General features: G+C 38.1%; 1 protein-coding gene across 1 annotated transcript in view; it reads right to left on the bottom strand.

The window, feature by feature from the left end:
• Positions 1-16592, bottom strand: part of LOC148947644 (vitelline membrane outer layer protein 1 homolog) — a 40893-nt gene extending 24301 nt beyond the window's left edge. The window contains exons 1-2 of the mRNA XM_089095341.1: positions 16572-16592; positions 7018-7218 (exon numbers count right to left, since the gene is read on the bottom strand). Of these exons, the coding sequence (XP_088951467.1) occupies positions 7018-7200 (183 nt within the window). The 5' untranslated portion in view covers positions 7201-7218; positions 16572-16592. The remainder of the gene's footprint in view (positions 1-7017; positions 7219-16571) is intronic.
• Positions 16593-17576: the final 984 nt, after the last annotated feature.

Raw genomic sequence — 17576 nt, 5'->3', positions numbered from 1 at the left:
TATTATAGAAATAAATTTCATAAGAAGTTCAAAAGATTTTTCGGAGGATAACCAGCTCTCCTTCTCCCCTGGAGTCACTTCCATAACCACCACCCATGAAAATTTTGGAGATAACCATTTCTTTCAGTGTAGTTTTAATGGCCGGAAATTACTACTTTGAGAATGACACCCTCCCCACAGCCCTCAGAGCAAGGGTTTAGTTCTACTGGCCTTTTTAACATTGAATAGTGATTGTAGGTCATGCAGCCTCCCCCCATACACCTATTATTTTCTCAAACATATTCAATAATAATTTTTAATATAGCTATTTTGTTGAGTGTAGTTGAAAGTTCCAGAAATTATTTCTTTGAAGATACCTCCCCCCATGTATCCCCCAGGTCAAGGGTTGTAAGTTACGCCCTGGGGGCATATAAGTTTTTTTATAGAAATGGTCGTCGTATAAACTTCAAAGAGGGCTCATTGGATTGATAATCAGAAGTTATGGTGCCCTTTTTAAGAGTCAAAGTGATCGGAAGGCAAATAGCCCCCCGCCCCACACACACACGTCGTATTTTCCAGAAACATATCTGATAGAAATTTTAAGATGGCCATTTGTTGTCGTAGAAACTTCGAAAAGGGCTCAGTCGGTTGGTAATTGAAAGGGCTAGTACCTTCTTTAATTGTCAAAAGTGATTGGAGGGCAACCTCCCCCTACGCTCATCATTTCCCAAAACACTTCCAGTCAAAATCTCGAGATAGTTATTTTGTTTGACGTAGTTTAAAAGTCCAGAAATTATGTCTTTGAGGATGAGAACCCCCTCATGGTCCACAGGCCAAGGGTTGTAAGGTATGCCCCGAGGGCATTTAAGGTTTATATGGAAACGGGAGTCGTATACACTTCGGAGGGGGCTCATTGCATTGGAAATCGGAAGTATTTTTAAGAGTCAAATTTATCGGAGGGCAGCTACACCCCTCCCTACGTCATATTTTCCCCCAATGCATCCAATAGAAATTCTAAGATAACCATTTGTTCAAAAATAGTCCAAAGATCTCATAACACTGCCTTTGGGGTTGACACCTCCCCCCCCCCAAAGTATGGGGATAAGGGTTTTATGTTATGCCCTGGGGGGTGTAAGGTTTTTATGAAGAGGTGGTCTTGTGAACTTTAGAGGAGGCTCATTTGATTGAAAATGAATACTTCTAGTTTCATTTTAAGAGTCAAGCGTGATGGAGCGAAAATAGCCCCCCCCCTCTCCCTGCTATCCTCTTTTCCCCAAACACATTTGATCGAAATTGTGAGACAGCCATTTTGTGAGACAGTTCAAAGAGAAAATAACAATATCTTCATTTGGTAATCAAATATAAGAAATATTTAGGCGGACGTTAAACTAAGTCAAAACAAACTATTAACATGTGAACTTTCAAAAAAGTGACAACTAAAAAAACTTTTTCCACAAAACAAACTTTTCAAATAAAAGTAATGAGCTCCATTAAGCCAAAAATGGGCAGAAATGAAGTCAAGTAGGCTAATCATTCAAGCGTAAAACTGCTACGAATCACTACCAATAAATAAATGAAACTCAAAATGAACAGAAATTATAGAATAAATAGCCGAATCAAACTCGAAACGAGCAAAAATTAACATTAGTAGGGCAGATAACCCCCATGCCTTATCAAGACCAGAACTTAATTTGCGCTTTAATGAAAACAAAATATGCTTAAATGTTTTCACCTTTTTTACTTAAATAAGTAAAAAAATTTTTTTCCTCACTTTTTTTACCCATTTTTTATTTTAAGGAATAAATATCAGTATAGGTAAATTAAACTGACAATCCACGGTCATTTATTTTTTTTTTCAGTAAAGCCTAAGTTATGATCTGGTCTTAAGAAGGCATGGGGGCTGTCAGCCCTAGTAATGTTAATTTTTGCTCGTTTTGAGTTTCATTTAATTGTTGATAGTGGTTTGTGGCAGTTTTACGCTTGGAAGATTATTTGACTTTATTTCTGCCAATTTTTTGCTTAATAGAGCTCTTTACTTTTCTTTGAAAACTTATTCTGTGGAAAGTTTTTTAAATTAATACAAATATATGACACCTTCATTCAGCCAGGGGAGGGCAGGCGCCCCCTTGCCCCCCCCTTATGGGCACCCATGAAATCAGTCACGGGGCATAGATGGAAATTGCGCTCTTCATATCAAATATAGTGGTTCTTCACTTTTAGAGCATCTCACGTTAGTACTGCAGATAATTTTTTTTACAAGGTTTGGTTCCGTAAACATTCTGTGTGGGAGAATAACATAACTTTTATTTTAATAATAATATCCTCGAAGCACAAGACCAGTGTCAGTGTCTCGCCTTCTTTCTGGCTTCAGTATCTCCTTAGTCACTTATACATATGAAATGTAAATATTTATATATATTACATATTTTTTTTCGTATTGGTCCGATATTTTCTTTTTGTGTCAAAACAGGTTTTCCATAAATAATGAAAACAACAATAATACCTATTAACCCAACCAAAGCCCCAGAAAGGATTGGGGTTTGTTATTTAATTAATAAAACGATGAATTCAAGTCAATAGAAGAATTATTAAATGAATTTAAAGAATTAGAAAAAAAAATCCTCAAAGCATATGCTTTCGTTACAGCAAGAAAGATGACCGCGTAAGAGGCCTTACAAGTAGACAATCTATTGAAATTTCTAACCCCTTATGAGAATTGATAGGATTTTAAAATCAAATATGGAAAATTAGTCCAATTAATCCAGGTTTTGCAAAGTTTTGACTTCTCTTGAACATATCTGTTAATCTGCTCAAATTTAGTTCAGCACAGCCAAGTGGGAAATATTACACAAGGTTTGGTTCCGTCAACATTCTGTGTGGGAGATCTTTCTGATATTCCGAAATAACGAGAAACGTCTAGTCAATTCACATCTTTTAGACGCATAACTGTATCAGACAGTTTATGCAAGCTTTATGAACTAATGTTCACAAAAGAGCTTGAAGAAAAATGTTACACGCCTCCACATCAATTTGGTTTTCAACATGGCACTAGATGTGCAGTTGTTGTTAATGCACTGCTTGATGCTTCTTTTACAGGTATTTCATTCGCCTTTGTGAGTCATGATGTTCAACCGCGCCTTTCACTCCCTGGTCCCCCCCCCTTATACTCTTATGGGTGGCTAAAAGTGGAGTAAATCCAGCTATCATTAGATCTCTAAAGGTATTCTGAGCTACGACTTCAACTTAAAGAAAGATGAAATTACAAGGTCCCTGTGCCAGTTAAGAAAGGAGTTAGGCAAGATAAAATTGCTTCACCTTGTTATTTTAATAATTATATCCTAGAAGCACAAGACCAGTGTCATTGTCTTGAGTTCTTTCTGGCTTCAGTGTCTCCTTAGTCACTTATACATATGAAATTTTTAACCTCACTCGTACTTTAAACATAAATTTCTGAAAGAGTCGAAAAGCTGCAAACAGAATACTTAAAATTTGGTCTTGAATTCAATCCTGAAAAATGCGACAAAGTCCTTTTTATTTGGATAAGCAAAATTACTGATAAAATTATGCTTGGAAAAACAAAGATCCACCCGTCTGATCAAATTGTCTATTTCGGCATTCCCAATGGTAATCAAATTTCTCACATTCGTCATCTCCTAGCAGAACAAACCAAACGCCACATATCAGCTTCATATGCTTCCATGGTCTCTGCTAAGCTTCGTTACAATCATTGTTATCTGTCGACGCTATACAACACTGTTGCTCTCCCGCAAATCCTCTACATTGCATCCGTCTGGAACATTCTTAAACAGGCTGATAAATCGAAAATCCGCTCCAGTTTCTTCGATTTCGCAAAATACCTACTGATTACTGAGACATTCAATTTAGACACACTGTTCCAAGTTCATCAAGTCTTTATATAGCAGATCCTACCATAGCTGTCGCTAAACTTATAGAAAACCACAACCAAAAGATTTCAAACCATGCTTGGAAACAACTCCTTCTACACTAACTACACTATCATAGCTCTTCTTCTTCACTTTTATTGCAAGTGTCTGTGTTCTTCTTTATTTATTATAATTATTTTCTCTGAATTGGCTTTCGTCCTCCTAAGTATCTAAGTGCTCTTTTCCTTCTTTTTTTTCGCAGTGCTCCGTTATTTTCTTTTTGTGTCAAAACAGGTTTTCCATAAATAATGAAAAATACAATAATACCTATTAATCCAACCAAAGCCCCTGAAAGGATTGGGGTTTATTATTTAATTTACAAAACGATGAATTTCAAGTCAATAGAAGAATTATTAAATGAATTTAAAGAATTAGAAAAAAATCATCCAAGCATACGCTTTCATTAAAGCAAGAAAGATGACCGAATAAGAGGCCTTATAAGTAGATAATCTATTAAAACTTCTAACCCCTTATGAGAATTGCTAGGATTTGAAAATCAAATATGGAAAATTGGTTCAAATAATCCAGGTTTTGCAAAGTTTTGACTTCTGTTGAACATCTCTAATTATTTGTTCAAATTTAGTTCAGCACAGCCATGCGGGAAATATTACAGCACCCGTTTGGAAATTATACCACGAAAATTAGTCAAAACCTTAGTTGTTCATTGCACTTTTCGAAATCTCTTCCATGAATTTACAATAAAAGACGCTAAACTGGCTGAATTTAGATATAGGAATGAAAAAGGAGGATTGGTACTCTTGCATTATGCGGGCCTGGAACTAAATAGACAATGGAAATCAGTCACGAAATAGACAGAGACGCTTGATGAAAAACATGTTTACGCTGCCTTGTGGGATATAAACAAACTGTTTCTCACTCCAGGAACTATATTTAAACTCTTGTTTTTTTGGGGTTTAGGAGGGGGGAGAGAAATGTACCTAGGTTAGGTTAGGTTACGTATTTAATATATGGTATGCTTTGCCCCTCACCCCCCCCCTAATGTGCAAATATATAGCCCAAATTTGTTTCTAAACTATTATAGCCTATATTCATCCTGTTTTATTTTATTTTATTAGCATTAACCAAACTTGACTTTTTAGAAAAGGCCCATATAATGCAAGAGTAGCGGAGGATTAATCAATATTAATAGGGGAACTATCTCAATAGCGCTTCAATTCAAAAAAACAAAGGCAATGAGGAAGCCTTGTCATTTTCGTAGTGTACACTGTTTTAGAGGACCATTAAGGAATATAGGAGAGGGCATTATGTTATGCGGGCAGAATTAGCAATATAAATCTCTTCTAAATCTACTTGATCAAAAATCTCCTCATTCAACTCGATTTGAAACTCTCTAAATAAGATCGTCTTTTGATCTTCTAATAAGATCCTAAATAAGATCGTCTTTTGTACTCATGCTTCCATCTTAATTGGACATTAGAGAGAAATCATCTGTTTAGCAAAAAAATATAGATTTTAAGCGTTCATAATTTCGTTAAGAACTGAAAATAACTTCTGAGTTCTATTGAATTAGAGTGTTTTAGTGCCAGCTGTATTATCGCTCCTGCATGGACGCAGAGAAGTGATAGATTCGTTTAGCTGATGACCTTAGGATCAACCCCTACCTATAACCCATATTCTCCGAAGTGACAGAATTTGTAGCATTGTGTCGTATATAGTGACCAAAATGTAGCATATACCAGGAGGTGACCATCATTTCTATATTTTATAAAAAAAAGCGAACCTCAGCTCATAGTAACCAAAAGTGTAAAAGCACATTTAAAAAATCGTCTAGGGAGAAACATTTTTCAATGGATGTGGATTCAGAAACAGTAATTACTATTAGGATTCAAAAGAACAATAATTTTTAATTATTGAAACACATTCTTCGAATTTCAGAAGACCTTGAAACCTCTCTCTCTACCTTACCTTAGTCCCACAAAATCGGTTGCCCTCCCCTAGAGTGGATGCTGCCTACGCCCTTGCTTCCCAAGTTTAGTCCAAAGTTTCTTGACTTAATCGACATAGTACTGGATTTGACCCTTAAAAAAGAATAGGGTCTATCGCCCAAAAACCACATCTCTAATAATCGTACTTCTGTAGCAAGCTCTATTTGGGTTAGAAAAACAATTAGATGCCCAAAATTTCTTTTTGTTTTTAGCAAAACAAAATATTAAAAAATCGAAGTAAATCCATGTAAGACAGAATTCATACAGCTATGTTTTCACGTAAAAAAAGCCTGACTGGATTGTACGAAAAATAATGTGTTTCAAATTCACAAAATTCACTCTTCTTAGATAATGGAAGTAAAAAAAAAACATTTACTTTTGAGAATTTATTCTATTCAGAATGACATTATTAAGACCACTCCAGTTCTGCACCTTTGCAGTAGGCGTTACGATGATTTATTTTTTTTGCCAGAAAAATTAATCTGAATATACCTCGGGCCCCGGGTAACAAATTCAGACCCGGAATTCATACAGCTATGTTTTCACGTAAAAAAAAAGCCTGACTGGATTGTACAAAAACTGGAACTTTCCCATTATATGAGCACTTCTAAAAAGCAAGTTTGGTTAATGCTAATTAAATAAAATAAAATAGGATGTATATATAATAGTTTATAAACAAATTTGGGCTATATATTTGCACATTAGGGGATGAGGGGGGGGCGTGGGGGTTAAAGCATTGCATATATTAAATACGTAACCTAACCTAACCAAGGCACCTTTTTCTCCCCCTAAACCCCAAAAAAACAACAGTTTAAATATTGTAAATTCAATGAGAAACCACGCTCTTCGATCAATTTAGATAACAATTACCCACTTTACGGGTCTCCATCACTGCATTCATTCGACTGTCCATAGCCGAAGTGCCAATATAATGGGAAAGTACCCAAAAACTAATGTGTTTCAAATTCACAAAATTCACTCTTCTTAGCTAATGAAGGTAAAAAAAACATTTACTTTTAAGAATTTATTCTATTCAGAATGACATTATTAAGACCGCACCAGTTCTGCACCTCTGCAACAGGCGTTACGATGATCTATTTTTTGCCAGAAAAATACATCTGAATATACCCCGGGTAACAAATTCTTACCTTTAGGAAAAACCCAGCGGCATAAGAACCATCTTGACAGAATTCATTTGAAAACCAATCTCCCCATTTCAATCCATTGTCAACTTGAATCTTCTCAACCACCCTGTGGGCTGTGTCACTGATAGTTGAACACGCAACAAGACTAACCAATTTGACCACAAAATAGAGTAGAATAGCTTCCATCTTTATTTCAATATGAGCCTAAAAATTAAATCCCTCTAGAGAATACCTATTGTGTCGCAGCTAAATGACAGTGACGGATTTAAGCCAGTAACTGTTCGCTCGGCCGTAGTCAGTCCAACGTAGTTCTGGACCCTCTTGAAAGACGAGAGTGTAACCTCCCTCCGCTTGAGATATAAAAAAAAATTGCTTAAATCTGATAAATCTTTTAAAGGAAGGAAAAATGGAGGTTTTTTTAGTCTTTTCTTTACATGAAACATCTTGTCCTTAACTCCCCCTAAATAACATTATTCCTTTTTTAATACCTCCGAAGATGATTGCTTGTTAACAGAGCACTGCTTTCCAGCATTTGCCCCTAACACAAGGCCGTGTCCAGGGGGGGGGGGGGGGGGGAAAATCCCGACTGACTCGTAATTACCGTACTAACAGAAATACATACAAACAAATTTTTGATGCGTTTATCTGATGTAATTGGCAATCATAGTTTCAGGATCAGCAGCAGCCTAGTAAAGCGCAAACCATGGCTAATAGTAGCCGGAAGTTCAAAAACGTACCCTGAACAACAATAAAAAAATAAAAGCAATCCAGTGATAAAAATTGCCTTCTAAAGCTGATTCAAGAAAGGTAAATATTATTTTGGTTTGTTTTAATATTAAAAGTTTATTGCAAAAAAAAGAAATTTTCAGGGAAACTCCTCGAAAATGGCAGCAGATAGAAATGAAAAGTATATAATTGGAAAAACTCTTGTTGAAATCCTTGGTCAAAATTTCTTGGTCTTCCCCTACCCCCCCCCCCCGCACCCCCAAAAAATCCATATTTTATCCAAAGCGTCGTTGATGTGTCTCTTTTCCTGCCACTATAGTGGGACATCACAAATAGCTTTTAAAGGGCCTGTTTGAAAGCCAATGCTTTTATCTGTGTGCATTTTATAATTTCTTCTAAGAACTCTACAAAAACGCCAAAAGTGCTGTCATTGTAAACAGTCAGACCTCCTCAAAGCACGTTTCGAAATCATCACTGGTGATGGACAGACTGTGTTGCTATATTCATACTCTTCAACTGGGTCATAAACTTTTTTTTTCAACGAAATACTGCAGGCGCAGCAGCTTGTTATCGATTTTAAATTGGCACTTCTCCCGGACTTTGACTTTGCTGACGATTGGCACTAGAATGAGAAGGTTTTGGTGAGCTCAAAACTTAACTAGAAACACTGGTGTCTACTACAGAAAAGCTCTATTTGAAAATTAACTGATCTACGCTCAGAATTATTCCCATGGACATTGCTCTTTCTCGCCCCTGAACATCTCTAGAAGTGTGTAGTCAGAATATTGAGACAATCAAGCAGTTCACCTACTTTGGTTCCGCTGAAATGGAACAACTGGACACATAAATATCAGCAAGGGAGAATCCCGCCTTCGGGCAACTTCTGAGAACAGTATTTTGCTAATTTCAGATCCGCCGTCTACCAAGGCACGAATCTACTCTGCCTCGGTAGCTCGGTTCTGCATGTGCGCCGCCGCCAAAACATCTTCCCATTGGGGTTGTATCATCGTGTAAATGTTGGACAGGTCCTGTCTATATCTGCTTCGCAAGGTGTTTTTTGGTCGACCTCTCCTGCGGTTTCCCTGAGGTTGCCATCTTAAGATCTGCCTTGAGATCCTGTCTTCCTTCATACGGATCACATGTCCAAGGTATCGCCACCTTCGTTGCCAAATGATGTCCGTAACCATGGGCTTTCCTTAGATAAATCGGACTTTCTAGTTTGTGACGCGATCTCTCCAGTCGATATTCAGAATCCTCCGAAGGCAATTGTTTTCGAAGGCAAGAATCCGTCTCTCTTGTTGTTGACTTAAATTCAAGCACTCACTGCTGTAGAGGAGTGTAGAAAGGACATGGCTATTAAATACCCTCATTTTCAATTTCTTAAAATATTTTTTTCGATCGCCATAATGGTTTTAGTCGGTTAAAAGCTCCACTGGCTTGCCCTATCCTCAACTGCACTTCCCGCTAGCTCAACCCTGAATTTTCTACCGTGTCGCCGAGGTACCTGAACTCTACAACCTGCTCACAGTTGAATCTCCACACTTTATGTTTAGGGGGGAATTAGTTGTTGCCATGCTCTTTGTCTTCTCTGTATTGATCTTGAGGCTAAGTCGGCCAGCATTTTGACGGATAGTATTGAGGAGATCCTTGAGCTTGGTCTTGTTACTTTCTATAAAGGCAATATCATCAGCAAAATCCAGATCGGCTAGCTGTTTACCTTCTCCAATTTGCATGCCGAACCCTGTACAATCAAAGAGTATGTAGACGACAACGAGGACAAAGAGGAAGGGAGAAAGAATATAGACCTGTTTTACCCTGTTTTACGCCGGACACGATACGGAAGTACATAGTATTTCCTTCTTGGGTCCGAACACAGCATTCTGTGCTTTCATATAATGCAACAATTAGGGCCACTATTTTATCAAGAATTCTATAGTATCGCAAGATTTTCCATAGCGAGATTTTTCCATGACAAGCTGCTGCTGGCGCAGCAGCTTGTTATCGATTTTAAATTGGCACTTCTGCCGGACTTGGACTTTAATGACGATTGGCACTAGAATGTGAAGGTTTTGGTGAGCTCAAAACTGAACTAGAAACGATGGTTTCTACTACAGAAAAGCTCTATTTGAAAATGTACTGATGTACGCTCAGAATTATTCCCATGGACAGTGCTCTTTCTCGCCCCTGAACATCTCTAGAAGTGTGTACCCAGAATGTTGAGACTATCAAGCAGTTCACCTACCTTGGTTCCACTGAAATGGAACAACTGGACACATAAATATCAGCAAGGGAGAATCCCGCCTTCGGGCAACTTCTGAGAACAGTATTTTGCGAAATTCAGATCAGCCGTCTACCAAGGCACGAATCTACTCTGCCTCGGTAGCTAACGTTCAGCTGATTTCAGCAGCGACTTAACCCATGACCCAGACGCAGTTGATGAAGATAATAGAACATATTAGATAGAGGATAGGACATGAAGCTCTTACCTCCTCCGGTTCTTTGAATTTCCACCTCTGTCTAATCACTCAAGTTTCTCTTACTGTGGTAACAAAGTCACCTAAATCACCAGCCCGCTCAAGCACCTGTCCTACTTCAAACGACTGGAGACGCGCTAGATGAAGACCTAGAACAAGATGAGTGGACATCATCCAAGTTCGACTCACTAACCAAAGCATCGACCATATTGAAGCACACACCCCCCTCACCAGCAAAGACCATTCTGGAGAAGACTAACGGTACTTATATCTGGTTTCTTCCACGATGGCAATCCTGCCGAGTGAGAGCTCCAAGTCAGAGTCAAGTTGTGGTAAATTTTACTATGTAAAGCAAACATGGCTAAAACAGCGCATTCATTCTTGGAGCACTGTGACTTTAAAGAAGTCAAGTTTCAGAGTAAACAGCTTGGAGATGGTGCAGGTTCTCGTATTCAGCGTAATTTCTGTTTTTTGCATATAATTTCCTATTTCATTTTTACTTGGAAACACTTGGTTATAATTCGGTTTTATTTTATTTTCGAAGCAGAATTAAACGACAAGAGTTCAGAATAGTCTAAAAAAAGGCTAAAAGGATGAATAAAACACGGTAAATAAAATGATAGAATAAACCAAAATAGATTAAGAGTCATGGTAATTCAAACGCACTTTTTTAAAGCAACAATCATATATGAACTGTCGAAATGTCATTGACATGGCGGAATATATTACAACTTTATAGCAAATATATTAGAACTCTTGAGCCATCCTAGCCGAGTGGCTAGCGCTCTAGACTTGAAATTCTTTGTCCGTGAGGACTTGGGTTCGACTCCTCATGTCGCTGATTATTCAGCTGAGAGCGGGAGTAAGCGGTGTGACTCTGTACGCTCAGCTGAACTCAACCCAGCTTTAAAATGGTATCTGGAGAAATCTAGGGGAAAAACAAGGGAACCGTCGAATGATTTGCCCCCAACCACGCATTGCTCTCCCTGCAAAAGGTGAGGAATCAGGAAATCGTTGCCTGGGCTACGTAGACCATTGGTCATGCAAAAAAGTTTTTTTTATAGCAAGGTTGGCCTCGGTTTCGGAAATTTGAAAAAAATGTGCGAAGAACTTGAAAATGGAATTGGAAAATGAAGCAATTGAAAATCACAGGGGGATTAAAGTCCCCATGGAGATAATAAAAATACTGGGAAACCAGCAAACACTCTTTCTGTGGTGCGGGTAGTGGTTAATATGGCAGAATTTTTTGCAGGTCAATGAGAACGAAAACTTCACTCGACTGAATTGATTCGTTTACGATACCTTAGACCTTAGATCCTCCTGTGCCACTGGAGACACCCAGGGCATCCACGAAGAGCCGCCAGTCGTTCCGCATGTGCGCCGCCGCCAAAACATCTTACCATTGGGGTTGTATCGTTGTGTTAATGTTGAACAGGTCCTGTCTTTATCTGCGACACAAGGTGTTTTTTGGTCGACCTCTCTTGCGGTTTCCCTGAGGTTTCCATCTTAAGATCTGTCTTGAGATCCTGTCGTCCTTCATACGGATCACATGTCCAAGGTATCGCCACCTTCGTTGCCAAAGGATGTCCGCAACCATGGGCTTTCCTGAGATAAATCGGACTTTCTAGTTTGTGACGTGATCTCTCCAGTCTATATTCAGAATCCTCCGAAGGCAATTGTTTTCGAAGGCAAGAATCCGTTTCTCTTGTTGTTTACTTAAATTCAAGCACTCACTGCTGTAGAGGAGTGTAGAAAGGACATTGCTATTAAATAGCCACATTTTCAATTTCTTAGAATATTTTTTTTCGATCGCCATACTGATTTTAGTCAGTTAAAAGCTCCACTGGCTTGCCCTATCCTCAACTGCACTTCCCGCTCGCTCAACCCTGAATTTTCTATCGTGTTGTCGAGGTACCTGAACTCTAAAACCTGCTCACAGTTGAATCTCCACACTTTATGTTTAGGGGGAATTAGTTGTTGTCATGCTCTTTGTCTTCTCTGTATTGATCTTGAGGCTAAGTCGGCCAGCATTTTGACGGATGGTATTGAGGAGATCCTTGAGTTTGGTCTTGTTACTTTCTATAAAGGCAATATCATCAGAAAAATCCAGATCGGCTAGCTGTTTACCTTCTGCAATTTGCATGCCGAACCCTGTACAATCAATGAGTATGTAGACGACAACGAGGACAAAGAGGAAGGGAGAAAGAATATAGACCTGTTTTACCCTGTTTTACGTAGGACACGATACGGAAGTACATAGTATTTCCTTCTTGGGTCCGAACACAGCATTCTGTGCTTTCATATAATGCAACAATTAGGGCCACTATTTTATCAAGAATTCTATAGTATCGCAAGATTTTCCATAGCGAGTCTAGGCCGATGCAGTCAAAGGCTTTCTCAAAGTCCGAGAAAATCGGGTACATTTTTTCTCGCCATTCATTGCACTCCTCAATCATCATCCGTAGTGTGTAAATAAGATCTGTGCAAGAACGGGACTGCCGGAACCTATACTGTTCGTCCCGTAGGTTTTTATTGAGGACTGTCTGGATACACTGAAAAATAATTTGTGAGAAGAGTTTACCCGGAATAGACAGGAGACTGATGCCCCTCAAGTTTTCACAATTTGTCGCGTCTCCTTTCTTGAAAATTTTGATGAGCGTACTTTTTGTCCAATCGTTGGGTACCTTTTCAGACTTCCAGATAATAGCAAAAAGCCTAAGCCACAAATTCATACAGGTATTCAGTGGTGTTTTTATCATCTCAGCTGTTATTCTGTTAGTTCCGGCTTTTCTGCCTTTCATAAGCCTGCGGGCTGCCTGTCGAACTCCTACATCACAAGGTTCTTCTGTGTTGATTTGGAGGTTCAAAAAGACGGTTGTAAGGATATCTGGCGGATCCACTGGGCGGGGTCTGTTCAGAATATTCTCGAAATGCAAGGCCTATACTACGGGTATTTCTGCTGGGTCTGAGACAATTTTTCCATTTGCATCTTTAACTGGTCCGTTTATGATTCAGCATATCCCCACAATTTCATTGGTAATCTTATATACGGCTCTGGAGTCACTACGTTTCGCCACTTCCCCCGCCATGTCAGCTTTTTTATCCAAAAGGCTGCGTTTATCCCCCTTGCGCTCCTTTTGACTTTTTTTTTATCTAGGTCTTTGTACATTTGGTTCTTCAGAACTGTGTCACTGTTTTCACCACCTTTTAGGTTTAAGTTACGAGGCTCACCAATCAGGTTTCAGGTTTTCCCTGATAACCATTGGTCTGTTGGTCTCCTGGTGTACCCAAGCGTAGCGGCAACCAACTGATTGTAAGCCTCTTTGATGATGTTTCAGGTTGACTCACTGTCAACGTCTAAGAGAAGGGCTTCAAATTTGTTAGAGAGTGTAACGATGAACTCATTTCGAACTGCCTCAGTGGAAAGCTTCGAGGAGTCAAAGGTTGGGTCTTCTTTGGACCTGATCTTCTGTATGGCCTTTAACTTCTGGGGTAAAGCTTTCTAATTAAGTCAATTTGGAATTTAGTAAAAATATTAAGACGCAGTAAAAGTTTCGAAATACCACTTTTTATTAAGATAAAGATACATATCCTGGAATGCGTAAGTTTGGAGGTAACTTGCTCAATAGCCAATTTCCTCACAAATTGCGTCGATGAACCGGATGGGCGCGGCTGGTTTTTCATATATATATACTCAGATTTTTGAGACTGAGGTCAGAACTCTTTGACTTGCAGGGCGAACCTCTGCCCGTTTATTATCTTATTAGGAATACTTTGGAATATTGCCGAATTATTGTACGTGTCTTAGTATCTTATTATATCTTATAATAGGTTCAGAGACTTGCGGTCTACTTGGGACAGCCAGTCCCAGTAGAATAAATATGTTTTATCAAACCTTGTATCAGTATATGTTAACTGAATAAAAGTATTTTGTTATAACCAGCCTCTCTTCAATCTACATTTAGTCCCTCGAAAATACCCAGCTGGTACCCCTCTTTAGTTCTGTCCTAGCCTAAGGCACGCCAACAAAGTTTAATTACCTTAGGGCCATATTTTATCTCCCCTATAAAGGGAGAATAAAGGCATCTACAACTACATCACCTCAACAACCATAATACCACGTTGCCACAACTGGTGGCCGTTGGAAAAACTGGGTCGAGAGGGCTAAATAAAAATTGTAGATTGAAACAAAATGGCTTTACCAGATGAAAATATGACTGCCCTATCAACGGCACTTGAAATTGCCAAAATTATACCAGAATACGTGGGAATTTCAGATGTCGATGAGTTTATCGAAAAATTGAAAATTTTCGACGAACTAACTCAATCTCTTGACGATAAGGTCAAAGAGCAATGCTTTGCATCCATACTTAATGAAAGCACCCTTAAACATTTTGAGGCAATTGAGGAAAGAGATCCCAAATAAATTGGTACTCTAATTGAATCTTTTAAAACAAGATTCATTAAGACAAGCATCTCCGAGAGGCTAAGAACAGAGGTAGTGACATTCAATACCTCAACTAGTATCAGGGAATATGCAGACAAAATTTGTAGATCTGTATGCCTACAGTTAGAGAATATATATATATATATATATATATATATATATATATATATATATATATATATATATATATATATATATATATATATATATATATATATATATATATATATATATATATATATAGTATATATATATTGATATCAAACATTTTTTAGAGTTTAGGTTACTACTGAGCCGCGTCGCTCCTTACTTACGGTTCGTTACCACAAACTGTTTGATAAGAGCAAGAAGGGACCCATGACTTCCTTAACATTCATATTTCACGCTTAGTTGAGACATATTTTTCTAGATGGGGAAAGATCCTGGGTTAGATCTCCGCTTACTGGAAGAATTTCTGTTGCACAAGAGATCCTTGCAATAAATACGGAGACAAAATTTGAAAAGACTCGCGGCCCAATTAGTCAATATTGTATCACCACTTTATCTAAAATTAAATTTAACAAAAATAAGTTTTTTCAAGTGAAAGTAAGGAGCAACATTAAAAAATGAAACAAACAGAAATTATTACGTATATGAGGGAGTTCTCCCCCTCGTCAATACCTCGCTCTTTACTCTAAAGTTCGAATTTTGTTCCAATTCTTTAAGAATGACCACTGAATCACGAAGGCCGTTTAATTAAAACAACTAGCTCTTTTGAAAGTACTAAAAAAAAAAAAAAAAAAAAAATAGTGTTGTTTTGAAATGGGAATGGTTTTGAAAATACAATTCCCATGATTTCAGCCGGATTTTAAGCCACATAAAGCCTCCCCGCCTAAATTTAAGAAAGACGTAGGAACCTTAAAAACCTTGAGGGCTAAATCAGGCTTGAACAAAGGTAGGCTATAGTCTCCAAACACTTTCATTGTCCATCATTTGAGCAGTAGCCTTGATAAATTTCTCAAGTCTTCTATAACACAAAGATTGTAGAAGATTATGAAAGCAAGTGTCAGGAGCGGATCCAGGATTTTTTTTTTTGGGGGGGGCGCAAAATAGGTTGATCCGTTAAACTTGCGTTAGGAGTAAGTTTAATTAACGCAAACTTGCGTTAATCGAGTAAATTACACTACTTTAGACGACGTTAGGGGGGCGCCCCTCTGGATCCGCCACTGGCCAGTGTCTATTGGAGGGGGAGGGGTAAGTGGGTATTTCAAAATAACTTCGCGGGGTATTTTTGAAGCTCTCGATCCATTCATGAGTTTCATTCATCTGACTCAATTACTTTCCAAAAATAAAAGAAAGCTCTTCATTTAGAATTTCAAAAAACTTCAGGCGTAGCCCAATTACCTTTCAATGTAATCAGCTTATATATATATATTATATTATATATATGGTACTGTTCTATTAACCGGACTCTTTTTATATCTCAAACTCGAGACGCGTTGAAAAACCCGTTTTTACGGGATGATACAAGACACCGCTGTAGAGAAATACAATGTATAGCGTAGTTTTAATTGCGTATAGATATTTATAGTGGTGTTTTTTAGGATTTGGGGGGGGGAATGGTACCTAGGTGAGGTTACGTATTTAATGTATGATGTGTTTTGCCCCCACCCCCCTAATGTGCAAATATATAGCCGAAATTTATTTCTAAACTATTATATATTCATCCTATTTTATTTCATTAGCATTAACCAAACTAGCAGTATATAAAAGAGTCCGGTTAATAGAAGAGTAGATATACATCAGCAGATATATATATTGTTATCTATCAACTGAAACTAGGGTAGACATGAATATTTAGATATATCGTTGCAACATGGACAAGCTCACCAAATTATGCACAGCCTAATATCCTATACAGTTGTCTATACCTCTTTCCTCTGTCTATGAAGTCAAACTGATTGGAATTCAAACCTTGAGTGACGCAAAAGTATTTTGTTGGTAAAACTTGGCTTTCAGGTACAGCTTTTTCAAGGGACTTTTAACTTAAACCCGTTATGTATATTGGCTACATTGAAAATAATCATCGCTACATCGATCGCTGCAACTTAGTAAAGAGCGAACCACGACCCATAGTAACCGAAAGTTTAAAAACTCGCTGTGGAAAAAGCTGTCTAGTGAAAAAAATTGTAATGAGTTGCTGATACAGGGATGGTAAATACTACTTCGATTCATTTTAGAATCAAAATTTATAGAAAAAAACCACGTTATACGAATTTCGAAAAAGAGCGAACTCTCTTGCAGAGGCATTAGTAGTCAAAATATTTGGGGCGGGGGTGTAGGGGGACAATGGATTTTATTGACCGTCTGGTCACAATCACCGGCTAGTTTGGGTTGAATTGCTATTCAAATTACTTTATTTTTTTTAACGACTAAGACCGATCTTCTTTCATTGATTTTACATAATTTATTTCTACCTCCTAATAGCCTTTCCTAATAAAAAAATTATAGGCTGTTTTACATCTAAAATTATAGGCTGCCTTTTCTAAAAAAAAAGAAGAAGAGCCAGTAAAGTAGTTGTGCTCCGTGCCACTATTTCTTCGGCTCATTTTTTTTGTTTTACCGACTGTCTAAAAACATGCAGGGGCGTTCCCCTTCCCTCTCTTATGTGACGCCCCTGGTCTCTAGTGGGGCAGTGGAACAATGCAAAAAGCTGTGTAACTATTTTTATATGCAAGTTTTTTTCTTATAAATTCGACTAGATAACGCCATCATAAAGTGCCATATGACACCCAAATATAGCACTTTGGGGAGTCATTTCTAGAGTGGAAAAGTAGAGAAACATGAGAAGGGTACCATCATAATTTCCATGCCCGGAAACCATAAATCCTAGATTTACAATCCCTTATCCTGTACAACCCCCCTCCCAGTCTCCT

The sequence above is a fragment of the Artemia sp. Qi Xiang Cuo genome, chromosome 10, assembly GCF_049724085.1.
Source record: "Artemia sp. Qi Xiang Cuo chromosome 10, ASM4972408v1, whole genome shotgun sequence".
Lineage (NCBI taxonomy): Eukaryota > Metazoa > Arthropoda > Branchiopoda > Anostraca > Artemiidae > Artemia > Artemia sp. Qi Xiang Cuo.
This window is presented reverse-complemented; position numbering and strand designations above follow the sequence as displayed.